Genomic DNA, 15,987 nt, shown 5'->3' with positions numbered 1-15,987 from the left:
AGAAACAATGTTATTTGAAAATTCCAGTTTGGTTATCAACTATCGAAGCATTTTCCTATCCTATAGTTTATAAGAAGGAACAAACAGTTAGATATGGGGAAATATTGGATGAAAAGGGTGAACTTAAAACGATGCAAAAGTTAGAAGAACAAGATATAAAGATGAGTTGGTTTTCATATGCGCAAATACACTCAAGGTATCTTAAAGATTCTAAAACAGAAGGATTTTATGATAAATTGACTGACTTAGATAAGATTTTGACAGGTTCTGATGAAAAGGTGATTAAAAAACTATATAGTCATTTGTTGGAAATTAAACTAGAGGAAGAACAAGTTAAAGAAACAATGATTGCTTGGGGGAAAAACTTTGGATATGGGATTGATTTGGAGAAATGGCAAAAATTGTGGCCTCAAAATTATAAAATGACAATGTCAGTAGCATATAAAGAAAACTTGTATAAGATGTTTTACAGGTGGCATTTTCCCCCGACAAGAATAGCAAGAATGTTCAAGAACAAATCTGAAAAATGCTGGAAATGTCATCAGACTCCTAGCTCATATTACCACATGTGGTGGACTTGTGAGGATGCAAAAAAATATTGGACTAAAATTCGCATGTGGTTGGAAAAAATGACAAAGGAACATATAGATTTGAAACCAGAGATTTTTTATTGGGAATCTTACCTGATACATTTAATAAAAATTTAAAGTACCTGATTGTAAATGTATTAACAGCGGCTAGGATTGTATTTGCTAAAAATTGGAAAAGTGAGAAAATACCATTAGAGGAAGAAATCATTAAGAAAATATTGAACTGTGCTGAAATGAGTAGATTGACATTTGAAATTAGAGAGCAAGAAGATAAGCAATTTTATGAAATTTGGGATCTTTTTTACCAATGGTTAGATAATGCAATATAATAATAGAATACTTAGAAACTTAGGAAATAATGAATATATATATTTCTTTTTTTTTTCTTTTTTTTTTTCTTGGCTTTGATAACATTTTTAGAATATTTCACTACGATAGACTTGGTATGATTTTATGATTCGTAATAAGATAAGCTAAATAAATTATAGTTATCTCGTTTAAGTATGAATTACTAAAATCAGTTAAATGATTGTTTAATAACAATATTAGGATATACAATTGTTGATTGATAATATGAGTTACTATGTAATATAACTACTATGATGGATATGAAATAGATGCACAAAAAGGAGTGATAAACCAACCGATGCACTGTCTGTAAATATATGAAGAATAATGATGTTTTTATGTCATGTCTTATGTTGTTTGTGTTTTTGTTTGTTGTTAAAATCAATAAAAAAACCTTTAAAAAAAAAAGAAGACGCACAGCAGGAAAAAACCAATGTGAATTGGTTTGTGTTGATTCTCAAAATTTGCTTCATGCCCATAGAAGTTTTGCAGGAGATTCTGGAGAAATGCATGGAGCATGGGAAAGGCTTCCGAAGCAGCAGAAATATCTTGATCCATTACAAAGAAGAGTTCCCTTGTAGAACTAGGAATTAACTTTTGGATATTAGATCTTTGTGCTAGAGTAGAGTAGAATAAGATTAGAAACAATAAGAATAGAAACAGAATAGAATATAGGAATAGGGATGGGAATTCTCTCATTGCCCAAATGAGATTGGACATACAAGGCCTGTGTCTCCATCCACCCTCAAGTGTACATAACATACAACAAATGATCAACTTTTGTCAATGCGAACAGCAAAGGGAGGGAGGGAGGGATTTGGGAACTAACATATCCGGATGTCTATGGAGATTCTCAGTCATCCAGGCTGCGGTTCTCCCAAAGGTGCTTTGATCAAAAGACAACTGGACTTTTTTATTTCCTTGAGAAGATTTCCCTTCTCATCCAAGAAGTTTCTCCAGTTCTGTTTTTTCTTGAATGAGAAGCGAAATGTCTTCAAGGAGAAACAAAGTCCAGTAGAAAAACAGGAAGCATCACGGAAAGCTAAGCGACATTTATGGAAGTGTTGAGGTTTCCCTGTGAACACGTTGGGATGGCTTCAAATAGCTTGGCTGAGCTCTGGATGACACGTATGCAGTAAGACTAAGATGTGAGTGTAAAACAGACAGGACTTGCTGTAAGGGAGATAAGAGAATATCCCATGACTCTGAAACGTGTAAACTGTGTGGCAAATGCGGTGTAAAGCCCTCCAGTGGACGTTGGTGGGGTGCAAAGGCTTTGAGGGAAATTTTCTTGTGTCACTTTTTCTGCGGAATAAAGTTTTTGCTTACAGTCTTGTCTTCAGTGTGTTCAGTGTGAGGCTGGGCACATCTGGCAAAGTGCCTGGAGCAGGAAAGGTGAGGAAAACCAAAAGTGCCTTTGAGTTCAGATTGATCTCTTCCCTTCTTTCAGTTTTCTTCAGCTTCAGAGGGAGAAAGTTAATGGGTCTCCCTTGTGGATCATCAGGGGGTCCTTTGGCTCCCCATTTATTAGGGATAATATTGGAAAAAAGCAGATTTTGTGGGGGGGTTTCCCACTTTTCTCTTTATTCTCCTCTTTTGGAGCACTAAGTTGTGTCACACTTCGACATGCCCCATCGACCCTTCAAATACAGGCAATCCTCGACTTATGACCACAATTCAGTCCAAAATTTCTTTTGCTACGTGAGACATTTGTAAAGTGAGTTTGGTCCCATTTTGGCTATTTTTTTGCTGTGGTTGTTAAGCAAATCACAGCAGTTGTTACAGTCGCTGAGCAAATCTGGTTCCCTTTGACTTTGCTTGTCTGGAGCTTCCTGTGATCCTAGGTCATGGAAATCATCATAAATATGAGTCAGGTGTCAAGTGGCTGAATTTTGATCACGTGACCATGGGGAGGCTGCACCTGTCTTTAGTGCGAGAAAGTTCATGTTTTTCAGTGCCTTTGTAGCTTTGGCCACTAATCCAATGGCCTTAAGTCAAGGACTACTTGTAAGGCAGCCACTGATTGTTATTCTGGCACAGTCATGAATGTTAGTCATTGAAGGGAATAGGTTGTAAGTTGAGGACTATGCTAAGTGGATAAGAGAAGCTCCTTTTCCTGCTGAACTTTGTCCTCTCCCTCTCTCCCCTTTCTCTGACTGCCTGGGGGTTGGACTAGGAGACCTCCAAGGTCCCTCACACCTGTCTTATTCTGTTAAAGGGCAATTCCCTCCTAACTTTAATGCCCCGCACCCCCTTCCCCTTCCTGCTCCCGTCCCTGGGCCTCGTCCCCTCCCTCTTCCTCCTGGTTCTCTGGCTGCCTTATTGTTATAAGGAAAAAGAAGCCTTTCCCTTTAAGAAAAGGCAGAACTCTTTCCCTTTGGGAATTCAAATTTCCCAGCTGGGAGATTTACTGCAAAATGATTGGAGGTCAGCTGCATTGGAAGCTGGAATCAGTTTATTGTTAATAGGAAGGCAGGTAAGAAGAGATCAGAATAGCATTCCTGTGAGTAGTCTATTTCATTGTAAGTTAAACCCCTTTTTATACCCTTCAGGTCCTTTTTTCATTTGTATGTGAACCCTTTAAAGCAGGGGTGTCAAACTCAAATTCATCGGGGGCCGCATCAGCAGTTTGGTCCCCATCAAAGGGCCGGTGTATCTGTAGGTCTATGTGTCCACTCTTTATTATCATAAATTAATGTCACTGCATTCAATTATTACTGTTTTTTGTAATAATGTAAGTAATAACTAGCTCTGAAAGCAGAAACATAGTCAGAATAATGACAAGTAGATATTCAAATGTACAATTATTGTACAATGTATTGAAAAATGTTTTTTGGTAACAAACATTAATTTTTTTTTAAACATACAAATATTGCCAAACACTGTTTATTAAACATATGGAAAACACAAGGCATTACCTTTTTTTTAACTTTACTGACTAGATGGCTGACATCGTTTTCCTAAGGTCAGTCCATCGATGTTTGGCGTTAGGTCTTGTGCTGTAGCAATCCACAAAACAGCATGGAGGTTATCATCAGTGATGCGTGATCTGCCCCCTCCATTTACTTTACTTACCTTTTACTTCTTTCTTTCTTTTACTTCTTTCTTCTTGCTCCTCTCCATGGCGTCCGCGCGCTCCTCTGATCCCTGGAGATGTCGGGCGGACGTCACGTGATGACGTCACGTCCGACACCCAGGGAGCAGTGCGGGGCAGGAAGAAGTCGGGCCAGGTCCCGGAAGGTAAGTAATATTTTTTTTTTTTTTAACTTGAGCCATTTTTAAAATGAATTTACTCCGTGCAGGCACGGAGTAAATTCATTGAAGAAAAAAAAGGGGGAGGCTGCAAGGCTGGCGGCGGCACCGCGGGCCATCAGACGAGATCTGGCGGGCCGGATTTGGCCCACGGGCCTTGTGTTTGACACCCCTGCTTTAAAGTCTTTTGATTTGTATGTTTGTTTTTTATGGCGTTTAAATCCTGTCTCTTGAGATTGGGATCTTCCATCCTGGGATCTGGATAGAAGGCAAATAAGTAATTGTTTTATAGTCCAATCTCTGTTTTTCCCTGGCCCTTTGTAGCAGCTGGTTCTTTATAATTAATCAGTTTGCATTTTGTTGCAACATCCTGAGCTTTCTCTTATGCCTTTGGTTTGCTACCATGGTTTAAATCTTTTTCTTCCTGCCATGCCTTTTTTATTACTGTAAGTGTCTCCTTTTCTCAAGTGTCTAAGGTTCTTCATTTCTTTTCCATTGGGTGTTTGTTTTTGCTGTTTTATGGTTTTCTATGGGAAGGGATCTTAGCTAATTTGTAGACTTTTTCTCTGTATCCCATGTGTGTAATTTTATCCTTCCTTTGTTGTGGAGAATAGGCTGGGTTCAGCTTTTTAATGGCCCTATTGACAATGTTGGTGGAAGGCAAAGGGAATAAACGTACTCAAGATTATATGTTGTTTTGGAGGGGATAAGGGCACAATTGGAATATATTGTATATCTTTTAGTTGTTATAGAAGAAGAAATATAAGAAAAAATGCCTCCGTAGGTAGGGTTGCACTGTAATATTTGTAGTCTTCATTTTACCTATCTGGCAAGGATGGAAGGCTGAGTCAACCTTGAGCCTGGTGGGATTTGAACTGCCAAATTGCAGGCAGCCTATTATCAGCAGAAGTGGCCAGCAGTACAGCACTCTAACCACTGTGCCATATTTGAATTTAGTAGCTGGAACAATGGAGATGTACAAGGAGTCAGAATATACCATTACAGCCGATTGGTTGGAGGGAGCTTTCTCCTGCATGAGGCAATCTATGCTGTGATTGGTTAATGTGAGTGTAAAGGGGGAGTTTCCTTGTTTCCCGCCTTTTTTCCTCTGTGTTCTGTAATTTTACCTCAGGATGCTCATCTTAGCCTGATTATCTTGTTTATTGTAAATATTGATGTAAACATATCAATTTTACTGTAAACATTAATTTTACTGTAAATATATATTTACAGTGTGTGTGTATACCATATATATAAATATATTAATGTATAAAACACTAATTTATATAATGTTTGTGTCAGCATCTCTGACTTCATTTGGATATCTACTGAGCAATTCCCTGACAGGTTTTTCCCCCTGGTCTGAAAGGGTGGTGGATGTGAGCAGCTCAGATAAAAGACTTAATTTGTTCGATGTATCAATAGATAAAAGTGTCCTTCTCTACGTTTCTACTCCTACTTAGTCTGATAAAATGGCCTAAAACCTCCACACAGCCTCCATGACTGTCTCCCATCCTAGCCTGTTTCTGATCCTGCCTCTCACACTTGTTTTTTAGAAGTTGCTTTCATTTTGTTGTTTTTTGGTCTACAATGACGACACTTAAGAGCCCGAGAAGAATCCACAGGTTTATCAGAAGGATTTATACTCCTTGCAGTTATCTGAAATAAAACAAGACAAGACATCCGATGTTGACCCTTCAGCTTATAATTTAGCTCATAGTATAATTTCAGATAATAAGGGGGAGTTGGGAGGGCTTTATAGGCGTGGCGTGCATTGTGCAAGGGGTATAAATGTATTAGTTTGAAAATAGGATTTTGTTCTCCTTGTACTCAATCCACTTGGGAAGGGTCTTGGAGGCCGCACTTGCAACCGCTTTCTTTTCTAAACGTTTTAAATTGTGAACCAGACTTGATAGCAGTGTCCCAATATTTGAGGGGCTGCCACAGAGCTATTTTCTAAAGCACCCGAAGGCCAGACAAGGAATAATGGGTGGAAACTGAACAAGGAGAGATTTAACCTAGAAATAAGGAGAAACGTTCTGATAGTGAGAACAATCAACCAAGGGAACCGCTTGACCTCGGAAGCACCATCAGTTGAGGCTTTCAAGAAGAGATTGGGCTGCCAACTGTCAGAAATGGTGTAGGGTCTCTTGCTTGAGGGGTGATGGACTAGATGACCTACAAGACCCCTTCCAACTGATTATCTGTTAAAGAGCTATTACCTCCTAACTTTGGTGCTCCGCATCCCTTTCCTTCCCCTCCTTGGGCTCCGTCCCCTCCCTCTCTCCCGTTTCTCTGATTGCCTGGGGAGAAGCAGCCCTGGACTCCCTGCCCAGCTGACGCTCCCACCCGGGACAGATTCCTCCATGGCAGAAGGAAGGGGGCAGGCAGGGGGAGCCCCGAGTGGGCGGCGCTCCCCGCCCTGCGGAGAATTGGAGGACCTATACGCGTTTCCGGCTTGGGCCCTGCAAATTCCTGGCTGGGGTCGTTCCGTGGTGGGGGATCCACTTGCGCGGCAGGGAAGGAAGGAAGCGTGTCCAGCGGCGATCGCGGATCCTTTCCTGCCCGCATCTCTAGGGGACCGGAGGCGAGGCGAGAAAGAGCCGCCTCATTCTTATTGAGAGCCAGGTAAAAAGCTTCTTCTTCCTTCCCTCCTTCCTTCATTCCTCCCTCCCTTTTCCTTCCTTCTTTCCTTGGAAATCCGGGACAGGAGACCCTTCAAGGCAGCTTCTTAGGGCGCTGCTAAGATCGCTGCTGCCGTCCCCACTTTCTCCTGGGGGAGATGATTCTTATTCTCCTTTCTTTTCTGCCGGCCCTTCCTGACCGTTTCCCGTCGCTTCCTTTGCTCTGGGGCCGTTTCAGATCCAGGAGGCTCGGAGTTGAAGGGCTGCGAAACCGGCGGGGAGAAAAGGGGGCGATCCCTCCCTGGAGCTGCTGTTTCGGGGAGCTGCTCAAGACGAGCCCCCTCCGGAGAGAGCATCGGCTCAAGGCTCCTCCTGAGGCCCTTCCATCTCTTCGCCCGCCTTCCTTTCCTCGTTCCCATCATTCAATTGAACTGAATTTGGGGTGCATTTAAAGAGGCGTCGCACTTTCCTGTGGGCCATTGTTTCTCAACCTGGGCAACCTTGTGATTTGTGGGCTTCCACTCCCAGAATTTCCCACGTGTGTTGAAATCCACATATCTTAACAGCTCACAAGATAGAAAAACGTTGCTGTCATCCAGGGGTGAGGAAGTTACGGCCCTTTTATGACTGGTGGACTTCAAATTCCAGAATTCCTCAGCCAGCTGGCTCAGGTATTCTGGGAGTTGAAGTCCAGCCGTCAAAAAAGGCCAGTAGTTCCTCACTTCAAGTCCCAGCTGTAAAAGAAGAGTTTTTGTAATCTTCCTTGAGTATCTCATAAGGGAAGGTGAACATTATAGCAACATAGAATAACAGATTTGGTCCTTTAATGCACACATTCATGGCTGAGATAATCTGCCTCTGAATCCAGTCCCTGGTCCTTCCACACCTTTCAGTTTTCCTCTCATGCAGGATGAGCTTCTGTGTGTTGTTGCTGTGGCTCCAAAGGACTCACATAAAGGGGTTCCCTAGTTAGCCTAGAAACAGGCTAAAATCAGCCTTTTGCACTGGATGCTCAAGAATGTCCTTAAGATGTTTGATAGCCAATTATTCCTTTGCTGTTTTTTCCCCTACTCCTAGACCCTCTCATGGCCCTGTCTTTATCTCCCGGAACCCCAGTTATTTGTAATGGAGGATCAACAGCAGCTGAGCTTCCAACCCAGGTAGGAGGATTCTCCCCTCCCCTCCCCAGATGTGCCAATCTCCCAATAACAGAATAAGACAATCGGAAGGGATCTCAGATCTTCTAGTCCATCCCCCTGTTTCAAGCAGGAGACCCTATACCCTTTCAGACAAGTGGGTGTCCAGTCTCTCCTTAAAAATCTCCAGCCCACAATTTCAGAAGGGAAACTGTTCTATTACTTAATTGTTCTCACTGGTCAGGAAGTTTCTACTTAATACCAGGTTGCCTTTATCCACCATTAGTTTCCATCCCTTGTTTTCTTCTGCCTTCTGGTGCTTTGGAAAATAAGTTGAGCCCCTCTTGTTTGTGGAAACCCCTCAAATATTGAAACACTGCTATTGTGTCTCCCCTGGTCCTTCTTTTACCTAGACTGGCCATATCCAGTTCCTGCAACTGTTTTTCGTGTCATTTAGTCTCATAGCCTTTAATCCTTGGTTGGTCTTTGCACTTTTCCCAAAGTCTCCACATTTCTTTTTGTAATGTGGTGACCAAAATTGAACTCAGTATTCCAGGTGTGGTCTTTACTCTGGGTTTTTTTTTTTTTTTTTTGTAAAAGTTTTATTTGGATTTTCACAAAACATAATACAAATAAAATATCTTTTTTGAGAGCAGCATGATTCCAGGTTGTCACATCTCCATACAGACATAATCTCAGTTACATATTCATCTTTATATTCTATTTCATATCTTGACACTATTTTATCATTTTCTCAATAATTTTTCCCTTCCTTTACTTTCCTCAACCTTATTTCTGATTCCTTTCTAATTCAATTACATAGCTTTTTCTAAATTTCTAGATCTTTCTAATCATTATATTTGTACTTTTGTCTGTCCTGCTTATAATTTCATACATTCTTTTTCCATCATCGTCCTGAAAGGGAAAAGAATGCTTCCAGGCATTTAAAAGCAAGGTTTCCCCTGTGATTACCAAATAGAGTTTATCACCTTTATATCTTATAGTTGTTATCCATTCAAATCTCATTTAACATTTAATTTATACATTATACAATTATAATTATATACTCTGCATTTTTTTAAATGGTGAACATAAAAGCCCAAAATAAAAAGTAAAGTCCAAGCTTGGCTTTTGTAGAGAGCGCAGCTGCTGCCCAGATGAAGTTGGAGACACTGACATAGACTTGGAGACTTTTATATAAACATAAATATATTTAACATGGAAATTTACAGCAGTCTTCGTCACCATCCACAAAAGTAAGAACATAAGATAATCAGAAAAACAGAGGAACATCATGAGGTAAATCTAAAGCATCATGCAGAACACAGAGAGGAAAAAAAGGGAAAAAAGGGAAACGCCCCCTTTCTACTTACAGCAACTAATCGTAGGGCAGATTGCATCCTGCATTAGTCAGCATTCTCTAACTAATCCGCTACAATTGTAGACTTTACTGTTCCAGCTACTAAATTCAATATCCTACATGCTCCTTTGCCCTACTTGGAAATTGTGAGGGGTTTTCATTAAGAAGACTCGCATGTAATTCATTGGAGTGTTCCTTGTTAGGAATATTCATGGAATATGTTGTCCTTTCCCCCCTGTCTCTGTGTCAGGATTTGGTATCATTTGAGGATGTTGCTGTGTTTTTCTCCATGGAGGAGTGGGCCCTGTTGGATTCTGAGCAAAAAGCCCTGTACCGGGAGGTCATGCTGGAAAACAAGAGGAACGTGGCCTCCTTAGGTAAGGGATTCTGTTACTGTAGTGTAAAATATTTTTTTTTAATTAATGCATGTGAAGTCCTCCAGAATTATTATTCCTGTTTTGTTGGTGTATTCTTCTCTAAAGTGCTGATTTTCAAATTTGCAAGCTATTTATCTGAGGTTTTCATCCTTTTCTATGAAACCTGGCTTTTCTTCACAAATGGACAGTAAGGAGAGTATTGGCCTTCACAATTCACTCTTTCCCGTTTGTTAAGAATCAGATTCAATCTTGCACATGCTGTGCAGGAAGGGAACAAATAACCAAGTGGAACAGGTTAAACACAAAGATGGAGTATATAAACCACAGTTTAATACACTACTGTAAATAAAAGACTTTCAAATACTGTACACCATATTGCTGCTAGCAGCGACCATTGCTATGCTTTTGTCAAGGGAAAGAAATGAGAAGGAAGACACATTATTGCCCTACAATACTTCCTCCCCAAATCATAACATTGATCTTACTAAAGAGCTCTGAGCCAGCCTCCCCCCCCCCTCTCTCTGTAAGAAACAGGGGAAAATTATCAAAATGAAAATAATTAAAGCCAATGAAGAGGGGAAGAAGGCAAAGATCATAGGAGAAGAAGGAGGACTGGCTTGTTCCACCATATACACAATCCTTAAGGGTAAAGAAAAGATAAAAGAGGCAATTAAACTTTAGGAACTGATGCCATAATCACAAGAAATAGGACAGGCCTCATTTGAAAAACAGAACAGCTCCTTGTGCTTTGGATTGACGATGACATCCCGAAAAGAAGTCCCATTAGTCTTCATCTGATTCAGGGAAAGGCACAGAGCGTTTTTGAAACACTAAAGCGAGCAGCAGGTGAGGAGTACAATGAGACCTTTGGAGCCAGTCGTGGCTGGTTTGCGCAAGACCGAAAACGATTTAATTACTATAACTTACGAACAACAGGTAAAAAGCTGTGTGTGCTGATCAAGCTGCCCAACACTTTCCAGATCAATTGGATGAAATTTTTCTGTAAATATATATTTACAGTGTGTGTGCATACAAACATACATACATGTAACATTAATTTATATCAAGTTTGTGTCAGCATTTCTGACTTCATTTGGATACCTACTGAGAAATTCCCTGACAGGTCCCCCCCCCCTCCTCTGAAAGGGTGGATGTGAACAGTTCAGATAAAATGAGCATTTCAGATAAAAGACTTAATTTGTTCTATGTATGCAGTAGATAAGAGTGTCCTTCTCTACATTTCTACTCCTACTTAGTCTGATAAAATGGCCTTAAATCTCCACACTCTCTCCATGAAGTTTCCCATCCTAGCCTGTTTCTGATCATTCCTGTCCCACTTGTTTTTTAGAAGTTGCTTTCATTTTTTTGCTTTTGGTCTATAATGATGACACTTAAGAGCTTGAAAAGAATCCATGGGTTTAGCACAAGGATTTATACTCCTTGCAGTCATCTGGTCGGAAAGAGTCAGAACTGAAGAAGCTTCTTCGATGAGAAGAGAAACTTGTTCAAGGAAACAAGAAAGTTCATCTGACTTTAGAAAAAGCCCCTTTGGGATAAAGAGGAATGAACATCCCAGAGTGAGAACCAATTTTTTTCAAGGAAAAAACCCTTCATGGAGACGAGGCTGAAGCTCATCTCCCAGGTCCAATTAAACCAATAGGTTCTCCATCATCAAATTTATTATCTTTTAGTTAGGACTGAGTATTTGTATTTTTACACTATTTTATTGTTTATATAGTTTTTATCCTTTTAATATAATAAGGCATCAAGGGTTTCCCTATGGCAACCTGGAGGCCAATAAATGTAATGAATAAATAAACAAATGAATGAATGAAGGCCTCTTTTAAGTGTCCCTTCTGCTTCCTTTGAGCTAAATCTGAAGCAGTAATGCTGATGGTTCTCGCCCATTAAATTTCAAATGATCTTAGCCAATATTTTCACATTTTCATTTTGTACCACCGAGGACAAGAGAGAGCCAAAGGTAAAATCTTATATCAACTTAATCCCAAGCATAGCACCATTTGTGAGGGTTTGAAGTAACAGACCCAAAAGACTCAAATCTCTGAGGTTTGATGATTCCTTAAAGTATAGATTTATTAGGCAAGTCCTTTTGGCACAGCTGCTGAAAAGTCAACTCTGAAGGTCCAGAGGTTTTTCCCACCCAATTCAAAATTCAAAGTTCTTCCCCCTAGTCCACTCATCCATCACATGGTCCAATCAGGTCACAGTCTGAGTCCAGCTGTTTTCCTCCCGTGCCTCACCAGGTGCTGATGAGAAGGTCCTTCCTTCCCAAGGAAAAAAAAATTCCTTTTTTGGCTACACATGCCCAGCCATCTCTACTCCCCTCTTCCATTCTCATAGCCCTACCCAGCCTTGCTGTGCCAACCCTGAACACGATCCAAAATGACTAGGATTGACACCATGTTTTGAACCAATGCAATTTTGGAGGCAGTTTGATTCTGTTCAAATACAGCAATGGTGCTTGAACCCTTTCGCACCTAACTTTGTGTTAACTTTTCTTTTTTTATTGTTGCAAGCAGTTGACAGATGGGAGATGGAGGATTCTGGCCAAGAGGCAGCAGCACCTTTGCCAAAAGAGAAAAAGGAAGAAAAGATATATGAAAAGCAAAGTTCTGAGCAAAATCAGTTAATGGGAGAGGTAGAGAATTGCTTTGGTTTACCTTGTCCAGAAACCAATGTCTTATTGGAAGCAGATGATTGCCATGAAAAGGAAGTGTGTTCAAGGTGTGGGAAAACACTCTGTGATGAATCTGGAAGATGTGACTGTGGCAAAAGCCCTGCTGGAGAGAAACAAGATGAAAGCAGGCAACACTCCAGAAGGAACCTTCCTCCTCCCTTACATGAAAGAATACAAGAAGGAGGGAAACCATACAAATGTACAGAGTGTACAGAAATGTTCAGTACAAGCCACTGTCTTGCATTGCATAAGAAGATTCACAAAGCAGTGGATCCACACAAATGTCTCGATTGTGGAAGGACCTTCAGTCAGAAATGTGATCTTTCTTCACATAAGAAGATCCACGAAGAGACGAAGCAACATCTGTACATTAATAGGGAAAACAGTTTCAGAAGCAGCACCTCCCTTACTTCACATCAAAGCCTCCACAGAGAGGAGAGGTTGGATCAACTCAGGGAGGGTAGAACGAGGATTACCCACAGCAAGGGACTGAATTCCCAGGAGAAAAGTCCCACTGGGGAAAAATCATATAAATGCCTAGAATGTGGGAAGAGCTTCTGCTCTGCAAGGGACCTCACTCACCATAATAGGATCCATACAGGGGAAGAGCCATATCATTGCACGGTGTGTGGAAAGAGCTTCGCACGCAGAGGGTATTTCAATTCACATAAGAGGATCCACACTGGAGAGAAGCCATATAAATGCACAGAGTGTGGAAAATGCTTCACGACCTCTAATGCTCTTTCTTCCCATAAGAGGATCCATACAGGGGACAAACCCTATAAATGCTTGGAGTGTGGAAAAAGTTTCAGCAGAAGCAGCATTTTAACCTTACATAATAGGATCCATACAGGGGAAAAGCCATATGATTGTACGGTGTGTGGAAAGAGCTTCGCACACAAAGGCCATTTCAATTTACATAAGAGCATCCACACTGGAGAGAAGCCGTATAAATGCACAGAGTGTGGAAAATGCTTCAGGCTCTCCAATGCCCTTACTTCCCATAAGAAGATCCACACAGGGGAGAAACCCTATGAATGCCTGGAGTGTGGAAATAGCTTTAGCAGAAGAGGTGCTCTAACCGTACATAATAGGCTGCATAAAGGGGAGAAACCTTATAAATGCCTGCAGTGCGGAAAGAACTTCAGTGAAAAAGGTCATCTTAAGTCACATGAGAGGATCCACACGGGGGAAAAACCATTTCAATGCATGGAGTGTGGAAAGAGCTTCCGTTGCTCTTCAACCCTTACTTCTCATCACAGAATCCACACAGGGGAGAAACCCTTTCAATGTCTGCAGTGTGGAAAACGCTTTGCCCAGTCTGGTGGCCTTCATGTCCATGAACGGAGCCACACAGGGGAGGAACCATACAAATGCCTGGAGTGTGGAAAGAGCTTTCGTAGATCCAGCCACCTAACTTACCATAGAAATATACATACTGGAGAGAAACCATATCAATGCACCAAGTGTGGGAAGAGCTTCAGTAATTCACGTAGTCTTACTCTCCATAAAAGGACCCACACAGGTGAAAAGCCTTGTAAGTGCACTGAATGTGACAAATGTTTCACCAATTCAGGGCATCTCTCTCGCCACAAAAGGCTCCACACTGGGGAGAAACCATTTGAATGCCGTATGTGTGGAAGGAGTTTCAAAACAAAATATAGCTATATCAAACATAGCAGGACCCACACTGGGGAGAAACCATATCAGTGCCAGGAGTGTGGAAAACGCTTCAATGATTCTGGAGCACTGACGATCCACAAGAGGATTCACACAGGGGAGAAACCGTATAAGTGCACAGAGTGTGGCATGAGTTTCAGAACAAGTGGTTGCCTTGGTATCCACAAGAGGATCCACACTGGGGAGAAACCATATACATGTCATGAGTGCGGAAAAAGCTTTAGACGTAATAATTCACTCAGGATGCATAGAAGGCTTCACTCAGGGGAGAAACCCTATAAATGCCTGGAGTGTGGAAAATGTTATAATGATGGTAGTAGTCTTACCTCCCACAATAGGATCCACACAGGAGAGAAACCGTTTAAATGCATTGAGTGTGGAAAGAATTTCAAAGATGGCAAGAATCTTATCCTGCATAAAAGAATCCACACAGGGGAGAAGCCCGATTAGTGTGTGGAGTGTGGAAAGAAATGCAGAACCGGGAGTGACTTTAATCAACAAAAGACACATAGCAGGAAAAAATTATGTGAATTCGTTTGTTTTGATTCTCAAAATTTGCTTAATGTCCACAGACGTTTTGCAGGAGAATTCTGGAGAAATGCATGGAGTATGGGAAGAGCTTCCGAAGCAGCAGAAACATCTTGATCCATTAAAAAGAAGAGTTCCCTTGTAGAACTAGGAATTAACTTTTGTTTGTTTGATCTCTGCTAGAGTAGAGTAGAATAATATTAGAAGCAATAAGAATAGAAATGGAATAGAATATAGAAATAGAAATGGGGATGGGCAGGAAATTCTCATTGGCCAAGTGAGATTGGTCATACAAGGCATGTGTCTCCAATGCATACGTTCTCAAGTGTACATAACATACAACAAATGATCAACTTTTGTCAATGCAAACAGCAAAGGGAGGGAGGGATTTGGGAACTAACACATCTGGATGTCTATGGAGATTCTCAGTCATCCAGGCTCTGGTTTTCCCAAAGGTGCTTTTATCAAAAGGCAACTGGACTTTTTTATTTCCTTGAGAAGATTTCCCTTCTTATCCAAGAAGTTTCTTCAGTTCTCTTTCTTCTTGAATGAGAAGTGAAATGTCTTCAAGAAGAAACAAATCCAGTTGACTTTTTTTAAAAAGCGCCTTTGGGATAACATTTTCAGACAAAATAAGGCTGTAGAAAGCTGGCTTAGAGTCTAGAGAAGATGCTGAAATATTTCAAGAGGAAACATTGCAATCTAAGTGGTGAGGTCCAGACCTGGTGGTGTTGACTCCCCACATTTCCCTAAAGTTGGAAGGAATCAAGCAGTGGATCTATTACACCCATGTGGAGAAAGTCAGGCTAGAACAGGGGGGGCCCGGGACGTTCACCGCCCAAATCCGCTGCGCCCCGAGGGGTTCTTTGGTGGCTGGTCTCCCGTTTGCCGGGGAGCCCCGCTGGGGGGGTGCACCAGGGGTACAGCCGCGCGCTCTCTCCCCCGGGAGGGCCCCCCAGGGGCCCCCCGGTTGCCCCTAACAAAGAGAAGCAGGATCTCCAGTGAGCTCTTCACTGGGAGAAAGTGACGGAAGAGAATGAACTAATAGACTTGAGAGTTGTGTCAAAAGGAATAACTGGAGGGATGGCACTGGTCTGCACCACCTTTAACCTTAGTTGTGTTTAATTGATTTCTTGTCTTGAGATACAATATTGATTATGCTTGATTTTTATTAATGTCCCAACTTATGAAGCGGCTTAAGGTTTAGCTTACACATCTCAAATACAGGCTCCTTTTGGTGGGTAAATTGGACAATTCAGGCAACCAGCTCCAGAAAATACAGGTGGCCCTTGACTTATGACCACAATTAAGCCCCAAATTTCCATGGCCAAGCAAGTCAGTTAAGTGAGTTTTGTGCTATTGTACAAGTTTTGCCACAGTTGTTCAGTTAGTAA

At 41.3% G+C, this 15,987-nt stretch overlaps 1 protein-coding gene across 1 annotated transcript in view; it reads left to right on the top strand.

The window, feature by feature from the left end:
• Nucleotides 1–15,401, top strand: part of LOC148131889 (uncharacterized) — an 83,257-nt gene extending 67,856 nt beyond the window's left edge. The window contains exon 5 of the mRNA XM_087953610.1: nt 12,228–15,401. Within this exon, the coding sequence (XP_087809736.1) occupies nt 12,228–14,515 (2,288 nt within the window). The 3' untranslated portion in view covers nt 14,516–15,401. The remainder of the gene's footprint in view (nt 1–12,227) is intronic.
• The last annotated feature ends 586 nt before the right edge of the window (nt 15,402–15,987 follow it).

This window comes from Notechis scutatus, chromosome 2, assembly GCF_049901735.1.
Source record: "Notechis scutatus isolate UNSWTSFEM ecotype Mainland chromosome 2, rNotScu1.2, whole genome shotgun sequence".
NCBI lineage: Eukaryota > Metazoa > Chordata > Lepidosauria > Squamata > Elapidae > Notechis > Notechis scutatus.
Note: the sequence above shows the minus strand (reverse complement) of the source record. Positions and strands in the feature narration are given on the sequence as shown.